The 12,915-nt window shown below is 37.2% G+C and overlaps 1 protein-coding gene across 1 annotated transcript in view; it reads right to left on the reverse strand.

Annotated features, from left to right (window-relative positions):
• Positions 1-12,915, reverse strand: part of DST (dystonin) — a 515,142-nt gene that overhangs the window by 64,555 nt on the left and 437,672 nt on the right. The window contains exons 59-63 of the mRNA XM_012558529.2: positions 12,190-12,349; positions 11,648-11,974; positions 10,747-10,831; positions 9,177-9,418; positions 7,877-8,083 (exon numbers count right to left, since the gene is read on the reverse strand). Of these exons, the coding sequence (XP_012413983.1) occupies positions 7,877-8,083; positions 9,177-9,418; positions 10,747-10,831; positions 11,648-11,974; positions 12,190-12,349 (1,021 nt within the window). The remainder of the gene's footprint in view (positions 1-7,876; positions 8,084-9,176; positions 9,419-10,746; positions 10,832-11,647; positions 11,975-12,189; positions 12,350-12,915) is intronic.

Raw genomic sequence — 12,915 nt, forward strand, 5'->3', positions numbered from 1 at the left:
TATTTTTTATTCTTGTGCTTTAAGTGAAAGTTTACAATTCAAGTTCGTCTCTCATTCAAAAATTTATACATAGTTATGTGACCCTAGTTGCTCTCCCTATACTGTGACAGCACACTCCTCCTTTCCATCTCGATTTCCCGTGTCCATTCAACCAGCTCCTGACCCTCTCTGCCTTCTCATCTCACCTCTGGACAAGAGCTGCCCATTTAGTCTCATGCATCTACTCGAGCTAAGAAGCACACTCTTCAAGAGTATCATTTTATGTCCCATAGTCCAGTCTAATCTTTGTCTGAAGAGTTGGCCTTGGGAATAGTTTTAGTTCTGAGCCAACAGAGAGTCCAGGGCCATGTCTTCCAGGGTCACTCCAGTCTCAATCAAACCATTAAGTCTGGTCTTTTTACTAGAATTTGAGTTCTGCACCCCACTTTTCTCCTGCTCTATTTTAAGGACTCTCTGTTGTGTTCCCTGTCAGGGCAGTCATTGGTGGTAGTCCGGCACCATCTAGTTCTTCTGGTCTCAGGCTGATGAAGTCTCTGGTTTACGTGGCCCTTTCTGTCTCTTGGGCTAATGCTTTCCTTGTGTCTTTGGTGTTATTCATTCTCCTTTGCTCCAGGTGGGTTGGGACCAATTGATGTATCTTAGATGGCCACTTGCTAGCTTTTAAAACCCCAGACACCACTCACCAAAATGGGATGCAGAACACTTTCTTAATAAACTTTGTTATGCCAATTGACCTAGATGTCTCCTGAAACCATGGTCCCCAGACCCCCGCCCCTGCTACTCTGTCCCTCAAAGTGTTTGGTTGTATTCAAGAAACTTCTTAGCTTTGGTTTAGTTCAGTTGTGCTGACTTCCCCTGTAGTGTGTGTTGTCCTTCCCTTCACCTAAGGTAATTCTTGTCTACTATATAGCTAGTGAATACCCCCCTCTCCCTCCCTCCCTACCCTCATAACCATCAAAGAATGTTTTCTTCGAGAAGGAATCTTGATAAACAATTTGAAAAAGTCTATCTTAATCTGGTTCAATAATTTTTGATGTTATTTAGCTTCCGACAGAACTACTCATTAGCAATTACTGATCAATATGAAACAGAAAAAAATTTTCATTGATGAATTCCAAAGCTTTGGTGTAGAAAAAGAAATTCTCATGAAAAAGAAGTAGAAGAGTTTTCTATGCGTGGATTATGACCTTCAAGCCATATACAATAAAGCTGTAGGCAGAACCTCATTATGTAGACTCAAAGAGTGTAAGACAGAAAAACAGGCCAGGCCTTTTTACCCGAGTATAAATACTGCAAGATATCTGACTAAAATTTAACAACCATGAATATTTTTCTTCTACTAGTCCCTGAAATAATAAAGTGACATCACCCTCTTGTTTGTGTTCAGGTTATTTTTAGTATTTATGTGACAGTCCTAACAAAAAAAGTGAGGCTTTTAATGTTAATATTAGTTTAACACTGTGTCTCCCCCCTTTAAAGAAAAGTGTCCAACCAAAAACCAGCATGAAAGCTGAAACTCAAACACTGTTTCTTTACCGAAGGCAAATATTTTCTTTACTAAACGAAAGCAAGACTTCAAGCAGAAATTTCCCTTGTACCTTTTGAGGAATTAAATTAGCAAACATTTATTGTTAAGCAACAAATGGAATAGCCACTGGGTCTACATTAAGCAGTTTATAGTAAACCAAGGTATTTTAGGTCTATGACTCACTCAGATGACTTGTTAGCCTGTGTATTTCTAATGGACCTTAAAAAGTGGCTCAAAAAGACTAAAGGACCAAATGAACCAGAGACTCCATCAGTCTGAGACCAGAAGAACACAGATGGCACCCGGCTACCGCCAATGACAGCCCTGACCAGGAACACAACAGAGTCCTGGACAGAGCAGGTGAAAAAATGTAGAACAGAATTCAAATTCATGTAAAAAGACCAGACTTAACGGTCTGACAGATTGCAGGAACCCCCAAAACTATGGCCTCCGGATGCTATGTTAACCTAGAACTGAAACCACCTCCGAAGCCCACTCTTCAGACAAAGATTAGACACGCCTATGAAACAAAAAATAATACATGTGAGAAACGTGCCTCTTAGTTCAATCAGATATACGAGACCAAACGGGCAGCTTCTGTCCAAAAGTGGGATGAGAAGGCAGGAAGGGTCAGAAACTGGATGAATGGGCACAGGGAACCCAAAGCGGAAAGGGGGGGTATGCTGTCACATTATGGGGATTGCAACCAATGTCACAAAACAATATTGTAAAAATTTTTGAATGGAAATTAACTTGAGCTGTAAACTTTCACCTAAAGCACAATTTACAAAAAAAAAGAATTGAATTTATCCCAAGGGGATAATTGTACTAGTTAGAAAAGATGTAAAATGAAAAAAAATGTAAAATGTTTTATAGTATTTTTATAATAGTTAACAGGGAGAAAAATAAAGAAAATTATGAATCAGAGAGACTAGTTCATTGAATAAACTTTAAAGTATTATTAGCCTAGAATAATATGCAGTCATAAACTGTATACATTTCTATACCCTTACACTGAAAATATACAAAACGTATAGTTAAATGAAGAAAATAGTTACAAAAAAATAAATGTTGTTCTTTGTGCAACTTTTACACATCAAAAAAAAAAACAGTAGCTCATTTATATGTGAGCAGCATGGTTTGCAGTATTACTAGAAAAAATTTTAATAATTCACTGCTCATACAAATAGCAAAAATTAAGTTCCAATAAATTGTAGGTAACGTCAGTATCCATACTTCATTTGGGGAATATTTTATAAGTAGTATCAGTGGACTCTAATCATCACCTTTAGTTACTTTAACTCCTATTAGAGGCTTAACAGCAACTAACAATAACAACAAGCATTTTAGAAATTTCCTAAGTTAGTGAAAGACATTTTAAGTGGTTACCTCTGTATATTCCTAAGGAAAACACTGCCTAAGACAATAATGGCCAGCATTTCACTGAACTCACTGTTCTACGTACTTAGCATGCAATATCTCCTTTAATCCTCACAACAACTGTATAATGTGGGTATTATATTTGACTCCATTTACGGTCTAGGAAATTGAGGCAGAGAGAAAAGTTAACTAATCTACCAGAGATTACCCAGCTACTGAATCTTGAACCTGAGGCTGGAACCAAGGTGGTCTGACCTCACAGACTACACTCTTACCAGCCACATCACATTGCTTGTGCTTGTATATGGTTTGGGTTTCATGTATTCCAACTATTCATGTGGCTCAAATATCACAGCAGTTAATAAATAGTGCATTTTAACTTAATACTTAAAGTTTTCTCCAATCTCTGACAACTGCTTTCGCACCTATCCAGAAGGTCTCTAGAGTAGAAATACAGGCTTAAGAAAGACAGTGATAAGCAGACCTTGACCTCAAGGATGTCCTTTTACTCCCTTCCCCGGGCTGGGGATCTTATCACTTTCCTTTGATTAGCATTTCCTTCCATTTTGCTTCTCATTATTCATAACATAACCCATATTTTCCCACCCTAAACACCTGGAGGGGCTAAACAAATCTCACTTCCGTAGGAGATGTTTCCTTCTGGTTCTTTAAAAGAAGTAAACAGGTGTTATTTTTCTCCAAGGCTGACTTCTAATGACTCAATTTTAATTGCACCCAAAACCACAAACACATGGGCCTTTATATCAGGGTTGCTATGGGGCCCACTTAAACAAACCAAGCAATTAGACTTGCAGAAGAGTGCCTGGGATTCCCAAACCCAGTGAGTTACACGCATTTTAGCAAATTCTGACAATTGTAAATTTATAAGAGGCAGGGGACGATTAACTGCTCTGAGGTTTAAACAAACAATCATGGTGGTCTGAAGTCCAGCTACAAGTCTGTACATTTGCTATGCAAAAGTGCCTTTTTCCATTTCTACATGGCTCATGTAGTTCAATTTGCAATTAAAGAAAGAGAACAACAAAAATTTGTTACACTCTGTGTAGATTTACAGTGCAAAAATATGTATAGTTTCTAACTCAGATAATGGCATGTATTGTGAGAAAGAAGACAGTTGTTGCTTGTTTTGTTTTTTTTTAAGTTCACTATCACTATTTATTTACTAAGTAGTCTTGTTCCACTCAGTTTTCTTTCTAAAAGTAATGAATAGACCCAATTCTTTTTAAAAAGAATATCCTCTTTGGAATATCAACACCTGCAAATCTATAGAGTCAGATTTGGGGGCTTGTTGAGTAGTAATACCACATGCATATAGTGTTCACTCAGTTGTCCATAACTGAGGCTGCTCAACTATTTCCCAAAAAATAAAAATCATCACTCAAATTTACATAGGACCCTTGTCCCTATGAATTCAAAATTCAATGGCACATCCTCTCAAAACTGTTACCGGGAATGTAGGATTAACATGAAAATCTAACCATATCAAATCAGAACTTTTTTTTTTTTAACTTTATATAGGATGGGTATAAACAATATGCTAATCAGAAGATATCTGTACGCTCCTTTCTCTTCTCCCTTCAAATTTTAATTCTTTTCCATGTTTTTCTGGGCATCTTCTTACATGTTGATGGTTGGAAGCAATATACCTCTGTGACAGTGGCCTGACAGTTCACAAAGTCCCTATGCATTTGTTTAATTTCAAAGAACAGCTGTCAGGGAGGTTCAAACCTTATAATGGAGACAGACCTGTGCATAAACAACCATAATACTGGGCAAAATGCGAACTATCATAAGAGAAATCTGTTTGGAAGGCAGAACATCCAGCTATTTAAAATTCAGTTTAAGTTAACCTGGTCATTCAAGGACAAAGCAGTAAATACGAATTTAAAAATTACCAAGTAATGCTCAAGGCACACATCCTCACCCTGTCACTTGTGTGGTTTTTATTTTTTATTTGGGGGTGGGGGGTGAAGGATGTTGGGAAGAGGTCTCTTCGGAGGAGCATGGTAGATAAAATTGTATGTGACTAAATGTATGTTTAAAAAGGTGGACTGAGGTCAGAACCCGTCCATATTTCAGATGGAGAAGAGACACAGAATGGTAGATGATTTGTTTATCCAACATATAACAGATAGTATAAAATATATGACTAACATCCAGGTCTAAAGATAATTTTCTGCATCATTCTTTTTAACTTTCATAGATGCATTTTCATTGGATAAACAGAAAACAAACATTTTAAGACCAAACTATACTCTGGTCCTAATTCCAAACATCTATAAATGGGTAAGCTTAAAAATAATTTCAATGTTATATTAGTTCTTTTATAAACTTGAAATTATGATTTTAGAAACTACTCTTTTGAGTGTAAAACTAAATTTCTGCCAAACCTGAAAGACAAATACCTACTCTATCCTTAAACTTGCCTAGAAAGTGGTATTCATTATCCTTTTAGGGTTGCATTCTCATGTCTCACAGTCCTTGTAGTCAGAAATATTCTCCTACATACTTCCCTTTAAACAATTACCCAGAGCACCTTTCTTCAGATACTGAAGAAAGTTAGAAAATATGGATCATGCCCATGCATTTTTCTTCCCGAAATAGTCTGCAGGAGGTAGAATAAGATCTGGATTAAATTCTAGTTGCAACTCTGCCACTTAACTAGCTGTGGAACCACAGGCAAGTCACTTCACCATGTACTGCATATGCTCACTCAGCTCTATAGACCTGTGTGTCTTCAGAGCTGAGTGTCTTGAGCTTTACTGGAGGTATTTCACTGAACAGCCTTGCAAGTATTTCAAAGGAATGCAGATATAAATACACACATGAACAACTAGATATTGATGACGTTAGTGTTGCTATATAACCTACTGGTAGTAAGACGCTTTTATTACACATACTTTCTCTCTTCCTCTCTCTCATTCGTATTCATTCATTCTCTCTTTCTCCTAAAAGGAAGGCTGGGCGGATATATACTAAATTGTTCACCTACTTTTCTTCCATAAGTCTTTTTGGTATGTTTTTAAGAAAATCTCAACATTTTCTATAAAGAATAATTTTATCAGGAAAAAAATCAGCAATGATTGTTATTTTTCTAAATGATATATACTTTGGGTTCAAGAACATTTACACTGACCTGGTTTACTTTTTATCCTTTGGAAAACATTCATAAAACTTTGACTAGAACTGGGATAGAGTTAATGACCTTGGCACAAATCAGAGCTGACTAACCAGTACAAGTTCAACCTGTGGCCTTGCCTTATTATCTTATTTCACAAAACTGACCAACTATAGTCAACTTCTCAAGAAAATTTTATTCCCAAAAGTACAGAATATTTGTCTCACTATTTAGGGAAGTCTTCAGTGCCAATTCTGAAATGTTCAAATAAATTTTAGGGAAAAAGATTCAGCATCTTTAAGTAGTTAAATAAACTTCACAAATAAACATACTTATTTCTCCATAATAATGAGGCATACAAATTCCACCAAACTCTAAACATAGCCATGCAAATACATTCCTCAGGCATGAATGCCCTTCCTCACAAAAATTTCTTAGGCAGGCCTGTTGTTATCATTGTATTTCATCAGCTTTTGTGATTCTTGAACACAGCACTAAAATAAGGAGTGGAGCATTATGCTTTAGAACTACATAAATTACACTTTATGGCAACTTTAGAAAATTAATTTTGGATACTTCTACAGAATCGGTTTCTTGCTTTTGCTTGTATTAGTAAAAAGTTAGTCATGTACCTTCCCAAGCTCTGCTCTAAAGTACACTGCAATATCACACTGACCCCCACACAGAAAGTTTGTAATAAGAGTCTGGTGACATAATATAAATATGCACAGAGATTGCAATAAAAGTTAATCAAAACATGTACTATAAACTTCTATTTCTAGGACTGCTTGTTGCCCACAATTTTCTGAGGGAACTGTGGGGGCTGGGTGCCTATAAAATTCTCTGGAACTCTAAACTTTGTATGAGTCCTAGATAAAACCTGTTGCTGCTGAGTTGATTCTGACTCATAGCGACCCAATAAGACGGAGCAGAACTGCTTCACAGAGTTTCCAAGGAGGAGCTGGTAGAATCAAACTGCCGACCTTTTGGTTAGCAGCCATAGCTTGCCATATCTCTTAACCACTGTGCCATCGGTCCCAAATGTTGTTGTTAGGTGCTGTCGAGTCAGTTCTGACTCATAGTGACCCTATGTACAACAGAACCAAATACTGCCTGGCCCCCTTCCCCGCCCCTCAAAAAAAAAACCCAAACCCATTGCTGTCGAGTCAATTCCAACTCATAGCTACCCCAAAGAACAGAGTAGAACTGTCCCATAGGGTTTCCATCGAGCGGCTGGTGGATTCGAACCGCCGACCTTTTGGTTAGTAGCCGAAAGCTTAACCACGGCACCACCAGGGCTCCTCCAGACAGGTCAGACACTATCATCTCCCCGCTTCAGTCATCTTTGGCAAAAACTCCGTATTACCAACAAAATTGTTTCCTTTTAAGAAAGAATGAATCTCTCATTGCCATAGCTGCATGTAAATCAACAGTTTATCCTGACTTTACATGAAAACTCAAAATAGTGACTCACATTCAGATTAGACTCAGAGGAAACCAAGGCATAGAGTTAATGTTAGCAATATGAATATATGTAGACAAAAAGGATTTTGCTTAGAAAGTAGGGTTGATCTCCCCAGAGTCTGATTTGGTAAGGATAAATCTGCAAAACAAAGAGGCAGATGGTTGCTAACAATGTAGAGATTAGCTGTGCCCTGGCACTCAGATGTAGCAGGAGCCCAGTCAAATGCTTTTCCAATCCACCCTTTCATTTTTGAAGCATAACAAATGAATGGAAACACTATTAACAGATATCTTTGTTCAGATAAAGGCTTTGGAAACAAATAAACAAAATGTACTGCCTAGACCAACAACTCACATGTCCCTACCTGCTGTGATCTCAGAACGGCGGCATCGATCTCCTCCACCTTCTGAGTGATGGTGTCACTCACTAATCGGTAGCGGTCATTGTCCTCGGCCACCATCTTTCCCAGCCCTTCCCTGGCCCTCCATGGTACCAGTTCCAGTAAAGCACTGCTCACTTCATTAAGGGAGTCCAATAAGGCTTTGTTGTTCTTAGCTTCCTTCTTCAGTTCCTGAAAATGGAATTAAGAAAACATATATATATTCGGATAACACATAAAAGTTTGCACAGGCTTTCCTTCTAACTGTTCTTGGGGCTAAGCAACTTTGTAGGTCAATATTATGAAGTATTAGTCCCATCAGTTTCAGTTAAGTTATAGAAACCTTTGTTATCTAAAGCTATTTTGCAAAAGGAAAGTGCTTCCTGAGAAATTGCAAAGAACAGTTTAAATGTAGTCATTTGTTATCATGGCAAGCTTTTATCTCTGAAACATAATATAAATACCAAAAATTAACAAAACCAAGCAAGTAACATGTATTATTCTTTGCTTTCTGGTAACCAGGTAACAGAAAAATGAATAAAAGAAGAAAGTCGGAATTAAGTGACCCTCAAAATGAGGACATACTGGCTTTAAACCATTCCAGTTGAATATTATAAGCTCATCGAGCCTGACTGCACTGACTTCCTTCCACCCACATGTGATCATACTTCAGGGATGATAAAAAAGGAGGCTGATGTCTCTGAAAAGAAGAATGATTAGCATGGTCCTAAAACCAAACCCACTGCTGACGAGTCGATTTAAACTCATAGTGACCCTACAGGATAGAGTAGAACTGCCCCATAAGGTTTCCAAGGCTCTAAATCTTTACAGAAGCAGATTGCCACATCTTTCTCCCGTGGAACAGCTGGTGGGTTCAAACCGCCGACTTTTTGGTTAGCAGTTGAGCACTTTAACCACTTCGCCACCAGGGCTCCTATTAGCATGGTAGTGTACTGTTTTTGCAATACAGAGAACCCACCTTATGCTATGCTTCCACCTTATAAACAAAGATTGTTATTCCACCCAAATTACATGTTATCTCTGAAACAATAACCATTTTCCTCTTTGTTTTTCTCTTTTCATCATTTTAATATCCTGTTTTCAATCTCTGGGCTCCTGAAAGTTTAAACTGTTGACATACTGCCAATTTCTGTTGGGTTCCTGCCCACCAAGGCATCCTTCAGCCTATCAGTAATGCCTCAAGACAAATACCATTAAATTCCTATGTGAATAAGACTCCCTAAGTGATAACAAACTGATCCAAAATGTTTAAATCAGAACATACTTTTTGTCTCGCTTGTGCTTGGCTTACTGCTTCTCCCTTCAGAACCTGAGTCTCAAACGAAAGTAATTCCACCTCCACTCTGTCCAGCCACATACGGAGCTCTTCGTGCGTGGAGTGCAGTCGCCTTGCCAGCTGCAGTGCCTGCTCCAGGGTCTTGGCTACATCGGTGCTCAATTTGGTAATGTCTTTGTACCTTGCTTTAATGGCCTCTAATTTATCTTGAATTATTAAAACTTCATCACCTAAAATTTCAAAGGTATGTTATTTCTTATGAAAAGAAAAAAAGGGGGTGGAAGAGCCTCTTTAGACATTATTGTACACTGATGAAACTTTCTGGGAGGAAAAAAAAAGATTTTTCTGAAGACGATCTAACCTAAGAGAAGCCCTTTTCTAGGTTTTCACCTTTACTAGGATTTCTGGCAAATCTAAACAGCTCTAAAAATACAAATTTCAAAACTGGAAAAAGGCTACAGTGTCTTTAGTTGCGTGGGAAATAGCACCTTTGTATCTCTCCATATGATGCTTTCAGTTTTCAAAGTTTAGGGATTAAAAACTGCATGAGTTCAAATATTGACTCTGTGGCTTAAAAGCAGATTTACCTTGGAAAAGATACTGAACCTCTCTGAGCCATTACATAGGGATTATTACATAGGGATATATGTGTTATTACAGAGGGATATACGTATGTATATGTTCATACATACATATCATCATTACATAGGGATAAGAATAGATCTACCTCATATGGTTATTATAAAGATTCAATGAGTTTATATTTGTTAAGTGTTTAGAACACTGCCTGGCATACGTGTGTATGTATATATGTGTTACAGGTGTGTGTAGATAGATAGATGTTAAAAATAATAAACCTGTCCTCATTATTCTACTGTATCTTCACTTGCACTGACCTCATTTTCAGATACACACAGAAATTATGTCCTGGACTTCAGAATCGTCGTTCAAAGCTTTAGATACTTTACTGAATTTCTCCAACTCATAATGAACTGTGCTTAACCCCACCACATACGTATATGCTAAACTGGATATAGGTTTGGTAAGACTTTCCCATGGCCAAAAGAATCACTAAAACAATTTAGTTTGTTTTAGTTGTTCTAGGGTCTCCTCATTTAGATATTAGACCAAATATTTGTTTTCTGAGTGAGTTCAAACACCGAGAAAGGAAACATGAATATAGCCACAGTGTGTGTTACTACAATGCAATCTACCTTAAAAAAAAAAAACTGTCTCTAACCTATGTGCTCATCTTGAACAACTGCCTTCAACAAGTGGAAAACCAACGTAATTCCCTCATGGGCTTCTCTGACCATCTCCTATGCCAAAGTGCTTTATGCTATGAGTAATACACAAACTTTTATTAAGAATTCAAGTGAGATCATGAGAAAGAAGTGAGACCATATTCCAAAACTCCCCTTGATTGGTATTGAAAGCATTCTCCAGAACGAAGTCTTGGACAGGGCTTAAAATTATAAATTCTTCCCCCATCCCTAAAACATTTTGAAAGCAATGCAGAATGCTGACTGCATGATCGCTGACTTGAAATGCAGCTTACCTGTTGTTTGTTTAAGTAGTTCTAAACCATTTAGTAATGCCTGATCTACATTTTGCTTCCTGAGTAGGATGTCCTCTTGCAGAACCTAAAAACACAGGTACCATTTTTATGTGAGGAAAACAATTTTTTTAGATTAGCATTAACATCAGTTTATCTCAGAAAACTTAAGTTTCATAGATATCTACTGGAGGAAACATCTCACATTTTCAAATATTCATTATTGTTCCATTGTTACCCCCTCCTCTGTTCACCATCGTGACCCACAGCCCATGCTTATCACCGTAATTCACAACACCCTCCTTTTCAGAACATACTAGGACTCTATGAAGATGGGCTACGTGGAGATATTGGAGTACTGGTTAATTATACAGCTTTGCATATAATAATAAAACAACAAAATTAAAAGTAAAAAAATCTAGCTAATTGAAGAAATTCAATCTCTTTTTTAAAGTGATTTCACTTATAATAATCTATATATTCAGCCAAAGTCTTTTTGGGTATATCCAAAAAAAAAAAAAAAAAAAAAAAGTACCAGTCATCCATAGTCAAAAAAAAACCCAAACCAACTGCCATTGAGGGGATTCCGACTCAACAGTGACCCTACAGGATAGAGTAGAACTGCCCCATGGGGTTCCCAAGGCTCTAAATCTTTACAGAAGCAGATTGCCACATCTTTCTCCCGCAGAGCGGCTGGTAGGTTCAAACTGTCTACCTTTCAGTTAGCAGCCAAGTGCTTTAACCACTGTGCTACCAGGGCTCCTTTTTTAGGGCCTATAGATAAACTTTGCTAAGTGTATATATATAGGGCATAGAAACCACAACAAACGTAAAATAACACAGAAATAAGGAAGACTAAGAAAATAATGACAACAGAAGTGAAAAATAAAATAAATCAAAATACCCGAAGTTCAGACTGCTGCTTCCACAGCCCCTCAGTGCTGTAATCCTGGACTGACAGCTTGCTTAGTTTGTCATGCACTTCATTCAGCCAGTTCATCAGCTCAACTTCATCTTCCCCAAAAATCTTAGCATTACATAAGGCCTGCTGGAGGAGCTCAGACCTGCTGTGACTCTTCTCTTGAATCTCAATGTACCACACTTGAGAAGAGTCTAATTTATTCTGTACCATATCTTTATCCTCCCTGGAGCTCAAAACCTTTAAGGATTGGCCAGCGCTAACAGCCTGGTGTAAATGTTTACTGTGATGGATGATGTCATCTTCTAAGGCCTAAATAAGGTTAAAAAAAAAAAAAAAAAGGCAGAAAAACAAAAAGAATGGACAAATAAAAATGAAAACATAAATGGAACTAAAGGATGACATTCGAAATGAATTTAGTTTGTAACGATGCATAACAAAACAATAGTACATAACTGAAATTTATGTCACAAAACCACAAATTAAATGGAAAGCAGAATCTTGCTAACAGGTGATTTATATCTTACTTTGTGCTGTGCAATTTGTTCTTCGAGTTTAGATGCTTGGGTTCCTATCGGTTCACAATTCGCAAGCCTTTTTTCTATGGTTGTAAGCCATTCATTCAGTGGTTCTAAGGTTTCATGAAATTGCTGGGCTACCACTGAGATACCTTCCAACTGACGATTCCTGTAAGTGTGCCAAGACAAAGGTCGTTTAGGGATGAAGAATGTGTGAAATATTCAACAAAAAGCTTCAGTCATGCTCCTGCATTCTCTTCTAAACATTTTTTTTATAGAAATTATCTAAGGTTAAAATTAAAATCTGTAGCATTTAAAGGACACGTTAAATTACTAAATAAAATTAAGCTTGAACAGAACTTCAGTGATTTAAATCTCATGAAAGTCTTAAGTAAGCTTGGATAATAATACCTGTAATAATGATAATGACAACAATAACAGTAACAACAACAATATGGTTCTAATAACAACAATAATGGTAATAGTAGGTAATATTTATTAAGCACTTGCTCTGTGCTAGGCTGTTTTTCTTTTTTTTTAATTGTACCTCAGGTGAAGGCTCACAGAACAAATAGTTTCTCATGAAACAGTAGTACACATATTGTTTTATGACATTGGTTAACAAACCCCACACCCCACAACATGTCAACTCTCTAACTTCTCAACATTTTCTTTTGGTGAAAATACACATAGCCAAAGATACACCATTTCAAAAATTTCTACATGCACAGTTCA

The sequence above is a fragment of the Trichechus manatus genome, unplaced genomic scaffold, assembly GCF_000243295.1.
Source record: "Trichechus manatus latirostris isolate Lorelei unplaced genomic scaffold, TriManLat1.0 scaffold00172, whole genome shotgun sequence".
In the NCBI taxonomy this organism is placed as follows: Eukaryota; Metazoa; Chordata; class Mammalia; order Sirenia; family Trichechidae; genus Trichechus; species Trichechus manatus.